Raw genomic sequence first — 17600 nt, 5'->3', positions numbered from 1 at the left:
TAATTGACGTTCGTTTTGTATTGCGTGATTGACTCATATTATATATGTATCGTGGTTATGGGATTGGGAGGCACGGTATTCCATTATCGAACGCGTAATCGTCGTATCTAGATGTGGATCGAGAACTGGATTATACGTATCACTTCGTCGATGCTATATTTTTATCGTTGACAGAACGATCGGCGTTTATCGGTAAACTGCTGCGCAAGTAAAAATAAAAGCAAAACCCATCGAGCACTTAGCCGGCTATTGCGCTGGGCGCTCGTTCGACTCGTCCGCGATGAAATTCCGGCGGCGATCGCGCGCAGAAGCTCCGCAATCGCGATCCGTCAGCCGGCGGCGGCGGCGGCGGCGGCGGCGCGTCGATAACACGAGCGCGTCAGCGTGTCAAAGCGGCGTCCGGGAGAGGTGTACCATGCAGGCGGGGCCACGCCCGCGACGAAAGCGCGTCGAGCCCGCGAAACAAGCGGAACAAGCGCCGCCGGCGCATTTCGGCTGCTTTTCCCGACGAAAGTCAATCCACTCAGCGGCGGGGCGCGATATCGGATCGGAGGATCGGTCGCGTGCCGGCGTTCATTAAGTCATCCCTGCGGACGAGCGAGCGGGTCGTGAGGGGCCGACGCGCGCCGATAAATTAATTAGGGAAAATCGCGCGCGGCGACGACTGGCAAATGCTCTCGGCGGCAGCGTACGTTCAAGGCGAGCGTGAAAATCACGCCCCCCCCCCCCCCCGTGAGAGCTTGCAGCTAGCTGGCGGCATTGCGCTTTTCATTGCGGGGTACGTTCGGCCGTGCATCGAGCTTGTGGGGAGAGCGTCGACGCCGGTCAACGAGGCCCAATGTTCCGTTCACCGCGCAGTAGCCTGTGTTTGAAGGACACGTCTACGTTCCCCGCCGCGCGCGAAAGCCCAAAATCCGCCGACGAAAATACAACGCGTGCGAGCTTGCGTCAGTATAGCCTCGTAAATTGAAGATCGATACGTAAAAGAAAGAAGCTCGCCGCTCGCTCGGAAGCTTCTGGGTGTACGTGCCCGGAGGAAGGGGGGAGTATGGCGAGGGAAACCTAACACCAGAGAGCGAGAGAGAGAGACGCTAATGCACTTTTAATTAATTAAATGGGCTTCGCGTGCCAGCTGTCCGCACTCACTGCAAACTCATTCGCTTCTATCGCCGTCTTCTTTTTTTCTACCCCCTTTCGTGATGATACCCGCAGTCGTCGGCTGAAACACATCAACTTATCGATCAGCTTATTCAGCCCCGCGAGCCTGTGTACGCGTGCGCGTGAGATCGATGAAATATCGCGGCGAGTACAATGGAATCTGGATATTGTGCTTTTGAATTTGTGCTCGTTGTTGCTGTTGTTGCCACTGTCGCGGGAGGTCTTTAGCGCGTCACGGTCGACGTTACACGAATTAGTTTGGGCCGTTATCGTATAGCAAAGTACACACACGAGATGAGAAAATTGTTATCTGGCGTGAGGTCGGTTTTTTCTTTCGACGCGCGTGCAACAACGTTGGAAATATTGAATTAATTATCCAGGCATTCTGATATTGTGTGTCAATATTGTAAGCTTAAATAAACACGCACTTGATACCGAGAAATTGCCAATGGTAATATTTTTCTCGCAATTATGATTACATCTGAACGAACGCGCGTCAGAAAGGAATAAAAAAAAAGGAAAAAAGCAAAAGCAGCCTGGACTCTTTCGAAACGAGCGACTCCATAATTAAGCAGTCGCGGGGCGCGGGAGCAAAAGCATCGTCGGCGCGGAAAAATCGCGACGTCTCCTCCGCACGGTGAAAGCCGTCTCGAGCCTCGCGAGCCCATAAATTGCCGCTTTAAAACTGGTATCGCTTTTTTTCTCCCTCTTCTCGCATCCAGTTGCCACACGACGACATCGTAAATGCTACTTTTATCGCGCTCTTTAAGACCCGGTGATTAATACGCCATTTATGAAATTATCATAAGAAACAATAAAAAGTAAAAAGTAAAAAAAGGAAAATGAAAATAAGCATAGAGGGAAAACGGTGAAAGAGCGTCGCGCGTACATTAGGAAGTGGCGCGAGTCCCCGGCGTGAACAGGGCGTCTTCCTTCCTGGCGGCCCGGATTCACCGATGCCGTGCCGTTCGCGCGCGCGACCGTAATTAAAGTCGGCGGCGTTGATTTAGTCGTCGCTTTGCAAGCTCTCGCTCCTCCCCCCGTAAATCCCGTCTCGCGCTCTGCGCGCGCGCCTACGGAAAATTTATACGCTCCTCTCGCCTCTCCTTTTCGCCGCGGAATCGGCCTGAATGGGGCCCGCGCGACGCTGCTCTTCTTTTGGCGGGGTTCAAAGAGGCGGATCGCGCGTCGCTTTGTTTTCGCTTTTTATGCCGAGCTGCGCGCGCGCGCGCGCCAGAGATTCGCACGAGACGAGCACAGCTGTTAGCTCGGCGCGGCGCGCGTCTTCGTATTTTTTTTTCTTCTTCTTTCCGAGTCGACCACAATGGCAATGGCACGGTATAATGCGAACTGTTCAATTCGAGAGAGTGAATTATGGCGAATTTGAAGTGGAGCAGGGCTGGCGCGGCGGTGACACTGTGATGTGGACCTGAGCGCGCGATTTGCACAAACACGCGCTCGCCCCATGGTGAATTTAAATGAAACTACGTGCGAGATGGGATGTATCAGCCGATCCAAGGGTCTATGTTTTCACTGTGAGATTGCTCGGCGAATTCGTTGATGTTTATCGGTAAGAATGCGTGTCATTAAAGCCAAATGAAGACGTGCCAAACCAAAAATATCCCATGTTTTATTCGAATTTCTAAACATCTGGGAATATTCCAAGTCGCGCTCTAAATTTGCTTTCGCACAGTGCAAAACATTATTAAAACCGTTAATGTTGAATTCAGATAACTGCATATTTTTCCGCAACTAATAGTCAGAATTCATATCAATTGCGAAATTGGCAATTCAAAAAAAAAAAAAAATTCAAATCAGCTGTTTTGAGTATCGATAACGAAAGTTTATTGTGACAGTTTTTGAATAAGTCTTGTATTTAAAGACGGGAACGAGACGCATCCGGTCATTGTTGGTCTTCTTGTGAAAACAACAACTAAATTTGCATTTACACCTAATTAAAGCTGTTTGCACTTTTATATATTCGTACGTCATCCAATGCATACAATGTCATAAATTGACACACCCCCCATTTTTTTCCTAACATTCGACTGCAGTTATTTAAACGGATATTTTAAATTTTTAAATGAAAACGCCAGAAAATTATAGGATCGAAAAATCTCAATGCTAATCTTGATAATTCAATAATTTAACGAGTCAGCGGTTAGTTGAAAAGAGCTAAATTTTAATAACTTTCTTTACACCTTTAGCGTGGAATAAAAACATTAACTTATCGATTTTACTGTACACTGTAATGCAGGAAAAACATTGCAATCCCAATCAGCTCCAATAAATCTATCATCAACATATCGAGCCAGCGATTGATTCGCCCTTGCCGTAGCGTGTGTACGCTTCTTTTACTGTTTATTAAAGAAAGATATCCGAACGATCGATCGTGAATTTGAATAGTTGAACGGCGTGAGTGCGCATGCGCTAACCAATTTACGTCAATCAGCCAAGTGCGCGCGTGTGTGCTTGTGCCGCATATAAGCTGATGGTCACTCGCTGGCAATCACAGAGTCTTTTGTAGACCGAACGAACGGTTGGCGTTGTGTATATATATAAATACAGGTTGTTATGCATGTATTAGGTGTGGTGTAATCGACAAGCTGAGTTTCCACTGGCGCGTCTGCGCTTGCGCGCGAGCCGAGGAGAGAGTCCAGTGCGGTGCGTAGGCAGTATAGCAAAGAGCGTGCGTGTTGCAGACGAAGAAGTGCAGACAGTCCGGTGCGGACGGGACGACGCCAGAACAGTGCTCAGCTACGCGGCCATCACGTGTTTGCGCTCCTCCTGGCGCCGCTCGCAAAACGCCACTCCGCTCGACCGCCAGCCGAAGAGCTTCACGCCAGGTTCTGTCATCGGGTAGGTTATCCGCTTCTCGCCCGAGCGAGCCAGCTCCCGGTACGTTCCAGTCTGTTTACCATCCTCGATCGTGCCCCCTAAGCTGCTGAGTCAGTGTTGTGCGTGCGATAGAGACAGACCGCCGTGTACGTGTGTACGCGAGCGAGTGCGTGTGTCGCGTAACTTTCCGCGTCGGCGAGCTGCTTGCCTGTGTGTGCGCGCGCGATTGGGTCAATTCGCTTCGCTCGTTCTCGCCCTCTCTGCATTTAGAGCGCTCTTCTACACCTTTTTTGGGGGCGACAGGCCAAGCTGCTCTGCTGTCCTTCTCGTACGTATAGGTGCGCGCGTGGCTGCGTGCACTGCCCCCTTCTCACCCCTTGCTCGTCTTCCTTACGTAATTCATTGTGGGCGCGATAAGCCGCACGACGGATGAACTTTGTACCGGACCGGAATAACGCTGAACTTTGAACTTTCTGCAAGATTAATACCAGACAATGTTATCGTCTTGCCTGTTTGTCTATATTTATTTTTGCGTTATTCAACCGCCGGCCGAATGTTTATTAATAGTTTGCAAATTATTTGACAATGTTTCGTAACGCTTTACTCATTTTACCCCCACCCGATGCGCCCAATGTCGCTTCTCGGTGCTTTTGTACATCTGTTTCTGCTTTATTTTTCTGCTAGAGTTGTGTAACTGAGCGTTGCGAAATTCGCGTATTCGATGTTAAAAGAAGAAAAAATAACTTTGCGTAACGACGTTAACCTTTCACTTCTTCGGCCGACGAAAAATCGTAAAGTGAAAAAAAGATGGAAGCTGTATATCTGTCATCGGGCGGTCGTGGCGCGCGCGCTCGTCGTTGTCGTCGTTTAATTAGCACTGCGCTACGCTGCGCGAGTCTCCATTAAAAACGAAATTAATAAAATTGCAGCGCAGGCGCCCCTCGAAAACAGGGTCGCAGTCTTCGTGTTGTCCGGATAATAATCCGAAGAGGAAGGCGTAGGCAGAGAGGAAGCGGCACCGAGAGCAGGATTCGGGAGAAGCGCGCGCATTAGAGAATGTATTCGATAAGGAAAGCCAACAAGATGCTGGCAAGGCGCCGAGTGACGCTGCGCTTCTGGAACGCCCCGAGCAGCAGCTTCGGCACGGACGTGGAGTACAAGCCGATCCGCAGCGTGCTGGTGGCCAATCGCGGCGAGATCGCCATTCGGGTGTTCCGCGCCTGCACGGAGCTGGGCATCCGCTCGGTGGCCATCTACTCCGAGCAGGACAAGATGCAGATGCACCGGCAGAAGGCCGACGAGAGCTACATCGTGGGCCGCGGCATGCCGCCCGTGCAGGCCTACCTCGACATCCCGGAGATCATCCGCGTGGCCCGTGAGAACGACGTGGATGCCATTCACCCCGGTTACGGCTTCCTCTCGGAGCGCTCCGACTTCGCGCAATCGGTCATCGACGCCGGTATCCGTTTCATCGGGCCCAAGCCCAGCGTGGTCCGCCAGATGGGAGACAAGGTTGCCGCGCGGCAGGCCGCCATCGGTGCCGGCGTGCCGATCGTCCCGGGCACCGACGGCCCCGTGACCACCTCCGACGAGGCCCTGGAGTTCTGCAACAAGTACGGCCTGCCGGTGATCTTCAAGGCTGCCTACGGCGGCGGCGGTCGCGGCATGCGGGTCGTGCGCAAGATGGAGGAGGTGCGCGAGATGTTCGACCGCGCCTCGTCGGAGGCCAAGGCCGCCTTCGGTGACGGCGCCATGTTCATCGAGAAGTTCATCGAGCGGCCGCGCCACATCGAGGTCCAGCTCCTCGGCGACCACGCCGGCAACGTGGTCCACCTGTACGAGCGCGACTGCTCCGTTCAGCGTCGCCACCAGAAAGTCGTGGAGATCGCGCCAGCGCCGATGCTCGACCCGAAGGTGCGCCAGGCGATGACCGATCACGCCGTGAAGCTCGCCAGGCACGTCGGCTACTCGAACGCCGGCACCGTCGAGTTCCTCGCCGACGAGCGTGGCAACTTCTTCTTCATCGAGGTGAACGCCAGGCTGCAGGTCGAGCACACCGTCACCGAGGAGATCACCGGCATCGATCTCGTCCAGTCGCAGATCAGGGTCGCCGAGGGCATGACTCTGCCGGAGCTCGGCATGACCCAGGAGAACATCACGCCCCAAGGCTTCGCCATCCAGTGCCGAGTGACCACCGAGGACCCAGCCAAGAACTTCCAGCCGGACTCCGGCAGAATCGAAGTGTTCCGCTCGGGCGAGGGTATGGGGATTCGACTGGACAGCGCCTCCGCCTACGCGGGCGCCATTATCTCGCCTTACTACGACTCGTTGCTCGTCAAGGTGATCGCCCACGCGGCCGACTTGCAGTCGTCGTGCGCCAAGATGAATCGTGCGCTGCGCGAGTTTCGCGTCCGCGGCGTCAAGACCAACATCCCCTTCCTGCTGAACGTGCTGGAGAACCAGAAGTTCCTGAATGGCGTGGTCGACACCTACTTCATCGACGAGAACCCGCAGCTGTTCCAATTCCAGCCCACGCAGAATCGCGCTCAGAAGCTCCTCAACTACATCGGCACCGTGCTCGTCAACGGGCCCAGCACACCTCTGGCCACGCCGCTGAAACCAGCGGAGATTGGACCGCACGTTCCTCAACTCGATATCGACGACTTGAAGCCGCCTCAAGGCTTCCGACAGATTCTCAAGGAGAAGGGACCGGAAGCGTTCGCCAAAGCAGTGCGCGCTCACAATGGGTTGCTGCTGATGGACACCACGTACCGAGACGCTCATCAATCGCTGTTGGCCACTCGAGTGCGCACCCACGATCTGCTGCTCATTTCACCGTTCGTCGCGCACAAGTTCAACAGACTGTACGCCCTGGAGAACTGGGGCGGCGCGACGTTCGACGTCGCCTTGCGCTTCCTGCACGAGTGCCCTTGGGAGAGGCTCGAGGACATGCGTAAAGTCATCCCCAACATTCCGTTCCAAATGCTGTTGCGCGGTGCCAACGCGGTCGGTTACACCAACTACCCCGACAACGTTGTGTTCAAGTTCTGCGAGCTGGCCGTGCAGACCGGCATGGACATCTTCCGCGTGTTCGACTCGCTGAACTATCTGCCGAACTTGATACTCGGCATGGAGGCGGCCGGTAAAGCCGGTGGCGTCGTCGAGGCAGCCATCTCCTACACCGGTGACGTGAGCGATCCGCAAAGGCGTAAGTACGACCTTAACTACTACGCTGGTCTGGTCGATGAGCTGGTGAAAGCCGGTACCCACGTGCTCTCCATCAAGGACATGGCCGGACTGCTCAAGCCCAAAGCAGCTCATCTGCTAGTTGACGCGATTCGCCAGAGGCATCCAGACCTGCCCATTCACATTCACACGCACGACACTTCTGGTTGTGGCGTTGCGTCCATGCTTGCTTGCGCCGAAGCCGGGGCCGATGTCGTTGACGTGGCAGTCGACAGCATGTCCGGCATGACCAGTCAGCCATCGATGGGCGCGATCGTCGCCTCGCTGCAGTCGTCGCCGCTCGACACGCAATTTGACCTTCGCGATGTGTCCGAGTACTCTGCCTACTGGGAGCAGACGCGCACGCTGTACGCGCCGTTCGAGTGCACCACCACTATGAAGAGCGGCAACGCCGACGTCTACCTCAACGAGATTCCCGGCGGTCAGTACACCAACTTGCAATTCCAGGCTTACAGTCTTGGCCTCGGTGAGTTCTTCGAGGACGTCAAGAAGGCGTACCGCGAGGCTAATCTCTTGCTCGGAGACATCATCAAGGTCACGCCGAGCTCCAAGGTCGTTGGTGATCTCGCGCAATTCATGGTGCAGAATAAGCTAAAGGCCGACGAGGTGCTCGAGCGCGCCGAAGAATTGTCCTTCCCCAAATCCGTCGTGGAGTTCTTGCAGGGTGCTATTGGTATACCTTACCAAGGGTTCCCGGAACCGCTGCGCTCCAAGGTCCTCAAAGATATGCCGCGCATCGAGGGCCGTCCAGGTGAATCTCTTCCTCCGCTCGACCTTGCCGCGCTCAAGTCCGAGCTTCAGGAGACCTATCCGCAGATCAGCGACAGAGACGTTATGTCGGCAGCTCTTTATCCACAAGTCACTAAAGACTATCTCAACTTCCGCGATACCTTCGGACCCGTTGACAAACTCGATACCAGGATCTTCCTTACCGGGCCGAAAGCTGGCGAGGAATTCGAGGTGACGATCGAGAAGGGTAAGACACTCGGTATCAAGACACTCGCCGTTGCCGAGGATCTCACAGCTAATGGCGAACGAGAGGTATTCTTCGAAATGAACGGCCAGTTGCGTTCGGTCTTCATCAAGGACAAGGAAGCTGTCAAGGAATTGCATATTCACCCGAAGGCAAACAAGGGTGATAAGAAACAAGTTGGTGCACCGATGCCCGGCAGCGTCATCGATATTCGCGTCAAAGTCGGTGACACCGTAGAGAAGGGCGCCGCTCTCGTCGTTCTTTCGGCTATGAAAATGGAAATGGTTGTGCAAGCACCTCAAGCTGGAAAAATCAAGAGCCTTGACATCACTCAAGGAATGAAGCTCGAGGGCGAAGATCTCATTTGCACTATGGAATAAATAGACCCAGTGCCTTCCTTTCTTTCCCTTGTAACTACCCGCCATGTTCGTCTCTTAAGGAATGGGTACACTGAACGAAAACCTAATGACCGTAGAAGAAACCAACGACTTTTTTGTTATTGTATATATTCTATCTATACGTGAACTTTTATTTTCGAACGTATATTCTATGCGAAACGAAACGAATTTAATATTATGTTACGTACGATCGTTGAACGATTATATTTTATTGTGATTCTAGTAGAGAACTAATCTGAAGTATTGTAACGAATGACTTTTGATAGTGAAAAAAATACCTTTCTAGCACAAGAAAACATTTTTGTAGCACAAAAATTGTAATTTTTTAATTATGTAACAGAGCTCATACGCACCGGTGATAAATGAATTTTTGAGAGCTCAAATTTTATACTCATTCTCCATGAAAGATACTCTGATCTGTAAATAGCGATTTTTTCTTTTATTATCCTCCGTTTTACTCGTACAATGAATAAAAATGTATCTATTTTTTTTCAAATTTTCAGCATTTCTTTTCAAAACATCATGTAATTTTATCTTATTAATAAATCGTAGCCAGACGATTCGACAACGATTTTCTCCTGAAAAGTTTATATTTTAAGAACTACGTTGTTATATGTTAAAGCAGTTAATGACTGAATTTTCCAATATGTAAAGCACTGTATTTTTGTGAACCTTCGATAATGTAGAATTTACTGAAAACATTCCTTCCTAGACGAAATAAGTCAATTTCAGTGTGCTCTCTTCTTAATGTTGCGATACATAAATTTGCGCGAATTCCTTCATTCAATTAGTTATGCTTGTTCGCATCAACTTGGAATAATTGATTGGCCATATAATCAAATTGATAACTGTGCATTTGTTAAGTACCTTTATGTTATGTATAGATAGCTAAGGAGGTTGTAAACCGTATAACTATACGACTCTACTTACAGGAAATTAATTGTTCCTTATAAAACTTCCATCGATTCCAATTTGTGAAAGAATTCTAATCGATGAACTAAGCCAGAAATTCAAAAAATGTCCCGGTGAATAGAAATAAATCTTCGTTAAAAGTTCGATTTGCTTACGATGGTGCATTATCGGTAAATAGTGATAGTCAATAAAAAAAATGAGACCCCGAAACCCGCATTATGCAATATTATGCATTAATCCATCCAATGATTATGTTCTCTATTTTACTATACATGTACATTCAAACTCTATACTTTGGCCTTCAAATCAAAAGAAATTCAGTGATAAGTCATCTTTAAAAGATCATGTTTTTATATTGTAAACTGACTATCTTCAATTTGAAGTATAAATTTGATGACAATAAATTAACAAAAAATATGAAATACTTATAGTTTAGTTACTTCACATACACGTAGGTAAAGTTGAAAATCAACATTGAATTATTACTGTGATCGAAGCTGTTGAAAATTAAAACGATTCTATATTTTCGTTTTATCTCTCCTGTTTATATAACATACGTTGTAGGAGTTTAAAGTAGAATATAAGAACATTTACGTCAGTTCATGTATATCTACGCATATTTTTCTCGCATTTGTATATCTTGCGAATACACTTGTAAATTTTATTTTAGTCAGATTGGGGGTCATGTGTGCGATAAAATTGAGCGACATGTATGCTTTTGTCGATATTAAAAAAAAATGTCAATAACGATTGGAAATAATTCACAGAATGAAATATCAAATTTCAGGACCACGATCACTGGTGAATCTCTTAAACGTAATATTTCCATGACAGACATCAGACTAATATAAATAATTAATAACAATGTCATGGTTCCAAAACCATTTTTTTCATATTTCCTACTTAAAAAGACTGTAATTTCTCCGCAAAAAAATCTGATACCATCGTTTGTTCGAAGGACGGTCAATTACTTTAGAATAATAAATTTAGAACAGATAAGAAAATACCTGAAAAGACAATTTTTGTAATAGGTGGATAGTTGCTACCATTTTGCACCATACTTGGCACTCAATTTATACCCTGCTTTTGAGAAACATATATATTGGGGCTAAGAACTTGTCAATATGTAAACTGAACGATTTGACCTACCTCAATTTCCGTGGTAATACATATTTTATTACGGACATTTACGACCCAGTGGCTTTTCCTGGACTTTTTCCCTTTAGGCAACTCCAGAAAAAAGGGATATTACTGACAACGATAGCTTCAGAAAGCTAATCATCGAGAGTCACCTGCGCGCACATAAGTGCACTTGACGTTCGACAGAAAAAGATGAAAAATGAATCTTCGCAGCGTGCTCCCACGCGCGTCCTTCGATAGCTACCGAGAGCCCGACGGACATAGATTGTTGATAGTGTATATACACATACATATACATACATATATATGTGTGTGTGTGTGTGTGTGTGTGTGTGTATGTGTGTGTGAATGTATATGCGTATATAGTTTGTTGCATCGCTGTATATTTTATTGTACATATACGTAGAGAGAAATGGCAAATGTAAAAGATAGAGAAAACAGAGGTATGATATTGCATTGTTGTGCGCGCGCTGCGTAGTTTTTAGTATACTATATGCATGCATAATGTATGCGCGCGGAGAAGGCTTAAGCGCCTGAAGCGATTATGATTGCACATGTAGGTGGGCATGCTCTGTTTTCAGAGCCCTGTGTTTCGTCCCCATCGTCTTTACCGTTTTTTTTCTGCTGTTTTTGGGAAATAAATGAGTACAACAAAGATACATCCTTGGCTTTTATTATTTCTGTGCACTCTCACGGGTATATCTAGGTGCTCCTGCAAGCGATTTGGTTGAATAAAGAATACTCATGCGGACTAAGAGTCTGAGACTGAAGAAAAGATTTTTTAACGTCCTCTTTAATTGAACGTTATTTATTTATGCATTTTAATTGTAGACATTTGATATTTTTACAGAATTTAATAAAAAGATTGAAAAGTTAGCGTTCTCTGGAAAAGATTATACGTTCAATTTATTTTCATCGCGGTTTCCTACATTATGTATTTTAGATTTTCAAGTTTCGCTTACGAATTAATGACAATGTTATATTTCTTTAAATTCAGGAATGACGAGGGAAACATCAGATAAGTATAATTAGGTTCACTGCAATGCAAAGAGAATAAAAAAACCCTTGCGTCTCTAGCGACTTAAAGACGCTCGAATGTTGTTTTGAAAAACGTCGCTCTCAAGATCTAGTCGGACGGCGCGTTACGCGCACGCGAGGCAAAAATATGCAAATTGTATCAAAACGGTAGGAAATCTATGTTTTCCTCGAGCGGCAGCGGCTCGCGAGATATATACGCGAAACTCGCGGGATATATGGGATATGCAGGCGACAAAAACAGGTTCGATTTATCAAGCGCCAATGAGCGAAGAAGAAACAAAAAGGATGTCGCGCGCGGAGACACGCGGCGCGCACGCGGATCTTTCGCGGGCGGAAAGGGGCGAAAAAATGCCCGGTCGAGGGCCATTATTTATACGAGCACGTCTCTCGCGATAGACGCGCGCACGCGAGGCGAGCGTCCGCGGGCCGCGCGGGGCGCAACTGTACGCTTTCAGCCGCGATTAATCATCGGTCGATTCAATTAACGAGCGGCGTGGCCGTCCTCGTCGGGTAGCCACGCGCCGTTCGGACATTGGCCGGCGGAGCGCGGCGAAACGCGACTTCCGCTGCGGGAAGGTGAACGCGCGCAGCCCCTAAGCGTCTAATCGGCCGCGCGCTGCGTCAAGGCTCGTTAGCCGTCTGACGATATTTCGCCGCGCGTATATGCATATTTGGGCGCGGAGGGAGGATTTATGCGCTCGCTCGGCGCGAGCCGATAAATTTCGGCGGCAGCTCGCTCTCCTTTTTCTTTTTTCTTTCCTTTCTGTTTTCTTCTTTATTTCTCGCTCCTCTTCCTCCGGTTAGCGACACGCGCGACAGAGCAAAAGATATCTCCTCTTTTTTACATATACTTATGTACGCGCGTGTAGAATGCAGCTCGGGCGTCGCTCTCTTTTTCGCCCTTTTGCTCCTCGAATAGAAATCATCACTTCTCGTTGGCGGCGTTAAATATGGCGCGGCCCAGTATTGTCGGGCTGATTTATTGCGGTTAGCTAAGGCATATCGGCATTTTTTTTTCCCCCTCCCCGTTCTCGTGTTTTCTTTTTTCTTTCATTTTCGTCGCGCCGCTTTTTCGTTAGACGTCTCGCGCAGCTCGCTGGCTTTTAACGCGCTGTATTTGCATTTATCTGCATTTCGCTCTTGTATCGCTCGCGAGTATCGTCCAAATTGCCGTTTTATTTGTCGCTTGAGCGCGGCTTTACGGCTGGCGCACTCTCGCAACGTCGTCGACGGATACGGGCGAGCGCGCGCGCTCCCGGTGATTTAAGATTATGCAAAGGATAATCGAAAAACTGGCCGCAATGCGAAGATGATAAATCGAGCGTTTCAGCTCTGAAAAGTAGCGTATCGGCGTTTCTCCAATTACAAATTTATTACTACGGGCGGCGAACCGTCGCATACCGATCGCCATATTATTTATAAAGTTTAATTTACAAAAGAGCCCATAGACGAAATCGACACGCTTCGCAAATGAAACGAAAAAAAAAAAAGATGAGCCAGCCGCAACTCAAGAGCTTCTCTGCTTACGGCGCGCAAACACAGTCGAGAGAGAGAGAGGAAAGAGGAGCAAGGGCAGACGCATAGAAAAGGAGTCAAGGAACCCGAAATATGCCTGTTGGGCGGCAGTAATTTTTTGTCGCGCGCACTCGTTAATTAAATGGTTTGCCGAGCGTCGCTCCAATTTCGCACACGCAGGCACGCAAATATTCAATCAGAGAGAGAGAGAGAGAGAGAGAGAGAGAGAAGGCGCTGCGCAAGCAAGAAGGGAGAAATACGCAGCGAAGACGATTAGAACGAATGGGCTGTATAAATCAGGCCCCTCGTTGGTGAGCCGAGTTTCTTGTACGGGACCCATGCGGGGAAATGGACTGCAGGTTCCGATGCCTCTCTTTCTTTCTCTCTCTCTCTCTTTCTGGCCTTTACACGCCAATGATAATGCGGGAATTTTCGAGAGCGAGAGAAAGTTTCGTCAGCGACGCGTCGAAAACCTCGGGGCTATCGATGCGAGTCCTCGGTAATTAGAGTGGATGCGCGGACAACGCCCGAGTCCGCGTGCGTACATGAGAGTATTCTTCGCGCGAGACGCGTGATCGATCGGCGCAGCTCAGCGCGAAAGCAGACGGAATCGGCGGCCGCAAGCGCGCGCCTCTGAATATCGCCCCATAAATATTCATACTTCCTGCGGTAAATAACTCGGCGCGGCGCGATAGAGTCCGCGCGCGCGCCAAGATCGTGGCGCGCCGCCGCGGGTCCTCCGCTGTACAGCGGGAACGAGAGAAAGAGTCGGGACAGCTCTTTTTCCCGTGACGAGAAAAGAAAGTGCCGAATGCGCATCCGGCCCTCGCGTATAGAGCCCATCTTCGTCCCGGTGACTGTTTGCCGATCATCGGCGGGCGCTCGTGCTGCGTTTCCTGTGAGTCAACGACGCGCTTTTTGTGTACTTACTCTATGCGCGCGCGCGGAGTCGCGCGAAAAAGAAAGACGGGCCAAGGAAGAAAAAGAATGAAGAAGGAGAGAGAAAAAAAAAAAGAAACGGTAAAAGATAAGGACTTCTTTTCGAAAGGAAATTTCGTCGTGTGGACCATCTAGACAATAACGCGGGTTATTTTTAGGTGATACACGCGCGCGGAGCGGGGAGACGCGCTCGGGCAGGTATGTTAATTCGCGCTGATGAGCCCATCAAGGTACATGCGCGGATAAGCGCAAGCATACACGCCGACACGGGCAGCGAGAGAGACGAGATTGCTTCTTCTTCTCGTTTTTTTTGGGGGGGGGGGGGGGGGGGGAAGAGGACTACGCTGACGCGTGATGGACGCCGTACGCTTCAACGCCCGAATGACGTTGGACTGGTCCCGTGCCGTTGATTACGTTGGACGCTTCGGTTTAGAGCGGCCGACTCGGGGAAGATGTCGGAGGCGCGCGTAAGCTCGCGTAACGTTCTCGCTCTTGTAGTCCGCGAAAACGCAGTGGCAGGACGCGCAGTCCGAAACCGGGCTGGAAGAGTGGCTCGCGGTGCGCCATTATTCCTCGGCGAGCGAACAAAGCGGCAGCAACAATCTAAGCAACGCGCAATCCCAACGAAAAGGCCGCGCTCGTTCGGGATTATATGGGTATCCGTCACGGTCGCGCGCTCGCGCACCGGAAGAGCTTCCCACTTCTCCGCGACGGCGTATCGCGGGCAAAAAAGGAGGGGGAGCAGCCGAGTTGCGTTCGCGGTGCGCGCGCGCTGACAATAGGACCTCGCCGAGCGAGAGAGAGAGAGAGAGAGAGAAAAAATGGAGTACGTACGCGGGCGGCGCTACAAGTGCAGGCTGGGCGGCGCGTTAAATTAGCGAGCGGCAAATCAGCGAGCGCCGCGGAAGCCGAACAATGCCACAGCTCGGACCAGCCTCCCGCTGCGGGACGCGCGCGCCGCGATCCAGATCCGGGGGCTTTTGTCGCGATACGCTGCGCCCCGAGGCAGGAAGTTGCGCGCGCGCCGGCACTTCGGACGCGCGGCGTGTCGCGGCGAACGGACTTTCCGCAGAAGCTGCCGTTGCGATTCGAACGCCCGGGCAAGGTCACGTTATCGAGGCGTCGGCGCACTGCCTGGCGGGCTTTCCGTGAGGCTCTGCCGAGCTTGTAATTCAAATGTCGCGTGTTTCGAGCAGCCGTGTCGTTGATACCCCCAAACAGTTTTCTCAGTTGCACGAATGGAAGTTCATTCGGTCGCTTCAAGATGCTCTTTCTATTAGCGAAATAAAACGCCAAAACGGCAAGATAAAAACGTGACAACGAACGATAATCTTCATTTATTTACATGTACAAGCCAACATGATAATAAAAAGACACCCCTGAATAACTGTAAACAAATCCATCAAGATTTCAATTTTTCAAAATTCCGACTTTTTTCAAATTTCTTGAGAATTTGTGAAATGCCGAGATGATTTTTCGAAGATCTCAAAGCACGCGATAATCCCTTAAAATTTGCAAGTGCAAGTCTCGTCAAACGCGCTTCGCGTGCTTATCTTTCATTTGTACTAATATTTAGTTGCATGAGCTTGAATCAACATCAAAATTATTGACAGGCAAAAATAAAAATTTGTAAATACATTATATACATAAAACAATTATATGCTTCTACACGCTTAACCCGTCGATATTAATTGGTATATAAAAATTAAATTGTAATTATATTCGTAGATTTAATTATAATTTCAAATCTAATAACGTAGCAGATTTTGTTTTTTCTTTTTCGTTTTCTAAATAAATTGAACCCTCAATTGCGCCTGACGGTTTCTTTTTTTTTAATTTCTAACACAAATTTGCCGACGATTCGAAACCTTTTGCACGATATTCCCATATCAATAGATATTTTTTGTGGACAAAAATACTGGAAGTCAGTTTCGGCTAACTTGGCGCAGACTAAATTTCACAATTATCATTTTCAACTATTAACGGAATTGTCATCTTTCATTCATTTATTACATATTTTATTTAATATTTAATATTAGAAATTGTGAAAATTTTTTCGAAAAATTACTACACCACATCAGTCAAAGTTACTACACAGTATTTCATGTAAAACAATGATTTACGATTCTCTTTGTTGTTGATTATACTTATTCGAAGCTAAACTTGATAACATAGATGCGCAATAAATGTATATGTCCTGAGAATAAATGTAATATTTATCAGCACCGATTCCCTACTTTTACTATCAACTTGCTTGCATACCCGTACACGAATCACGGTTTCAATTTCAGACGCCCATCTCTCTTTTATAAAAGGATTATCAGGAAACTCGTAAGCACGACGCCCTCCGGTTCGTCGACAATGATTCGCCTCGCGATGCGCCCCGAGCCCGATGCAAAGCGCTAGCTGTGCGAATTTTGAGATCAGCGAAGAAAAAACACGACTCGCTCGGCGCGTCGATCCAGACGAATAATTTATGCGCTCTTCTTCGGCTTTACGGCTCGACGCGAATAGTCCGTACGCGGCTGTGAGTCGACAGATTTTTTTGAATTATCACGCCGCCAAAACTACCTGACGAAACGCGCCGATTTCCGTCTTGGACTTGGCGCGCGTGGTCCCATGCCTCGCGCTTTCGAAATTCAATTAAATCGCATTGTTCCGCCCTCTCCCCTTCCCACCATCTCTCTCTCACTCTCTCTCTCTCTCGCCGAGTCTACGCTCCGAGCGAAGATCAGTCCCCTCGTGAACGGAGAAGGCTGCGTAGTAATCTCCTCCCCCGGGTATTGAAATTAAAAGATGTAATCGTCGCGTCCATCTGCCGGCGCGCAAGCGATCGTAAAAGCAGGGGCTCAACTGAGGAAGCTGCGTAACGTTTGACGAGAGAGAGAATAAGAAGAAGAAGAAGAAGAAGAGCGAGAGAGAGAGAAAAAAAACGGGCCCGCCGCGCATCGATCACAACAGTGCTCTCGCGCGACATCGATATTGCGCCGCAGCACGCGAGCGCGCCTTTGACAAATCGTCATCAGATAGCTCGTTCGCGGAGTCATCCTCTTTTGGAATCAATGAGCGCGCGGCTAAATTGGACGGCTTATCTGCCAAGGAAATCCTATTACGCCCTCTCTCTCTCTCTCTCTCGGTCGCGCGCGCGCGCGCCGGGTTATTAATGACGAGCCCCGAACGCCGGAGAAGAGAAGCCAGCCGCGCGAAAATGACAATGGGAACCTGTTTCTCGCTCGGCCATTGATTTCTCTCGCTCCCCGGCTGAGTTATTATTTGACATTTTTCGACGCTTCGAGGGCACCTCCCGCGGCGCGATCCCGTCGATAAGCGCGCGGGCGAATCGGCGCACCGATCGATCGATCGCCGCTACCACGCCGCGGCTCCGGATTTCCCGAGAGCGGCGCGCGGCCCGCGATGACGTAAGCGCGTCGCGCCGCGCAGCG

General features: G+C 49.3%; 2 protein-coding genes across 5 annotated transcripts in view; one reads left to right on the top strand and one right to left on the bottom strand.

The window, feature by feature from the left end:
* Nucleotides 1–17600, bottom strand: part of LOC131664036 (Krueppel-like factor luna) — a 39355-nt gene that overhangs the window by 10129 nt on the left and 11626 nt on the right. The gene's annotated exons all lie outside the window — the stretch shown is intronic.
* Nucleotides 2487–11318, top strand: LOC131664034 (pyruvate carboxylase, mitochondrial). 3 transcript variants are annotated; one of them, XM_058934871.1, is made up of 3 exons: nucleotides 2487–2728; nucleotides 3746–4017; nucleotides 4926–11318. In XM_058934871.1, the coding sequence occupies exon 3, from the start codon at nucleotides 5053–5055 to the stop codon at nucleotides 8593–8595; it is 3543 nt and encodes a 1180-aa protein (XP_058790854.1). In that variant the 5' UTR covers nucleotides 2487–2728; nucleotides 3746–4017; nucleotides 4926–5052; the 3' UTR covers nucleotides 8596–11318. The 3 variants fall into 3 exon arrangements, with proteins under 3 accessions (XP_058790854.1, XP_058790855.1, XP_058790856.1); XM_058934872.1 differs by lacking the exon at nucleotides 2487–2728 and having other exon boundaries at nucleotides 3681–4056; XM_058934873.1 differs by lacking the exons at nucleotides 2487–2728; nucleotides 3746–4017 and adding an exon at nucleotides 4074–4324.

Source organism: Phymastichus coffea, unplaced genomic scaffold (genome assembly GCF_024137745.1).
Source record: "Phymastichus coffea isolate CEN01 unplaced genomic scaffold, Cenicafe_Pcof_1.1 PCOF00039, whole genome shotgun sequence".
Lineage (NCBI taxonomy): Eukaryota > Metazoa > Arthropoda > Insecta > Hymenoptera > Eulophidae > Phymastichus > Phymastichus coffea.
The sequence above is the reverse complement of the archived record's forward strand: the minus strand, read 5'-3'. Positions and strand labels throughout refer to the sequence as shown.

Coding starts and splice junctions, on each gene's coding strand:
- LOC131664034 (XM_058934871.1), top strand. CDS start 5,053: ATGTATTCGATAAGGAAAGCCAACAAGATGCTGGCAAGGCGCCGAGTG.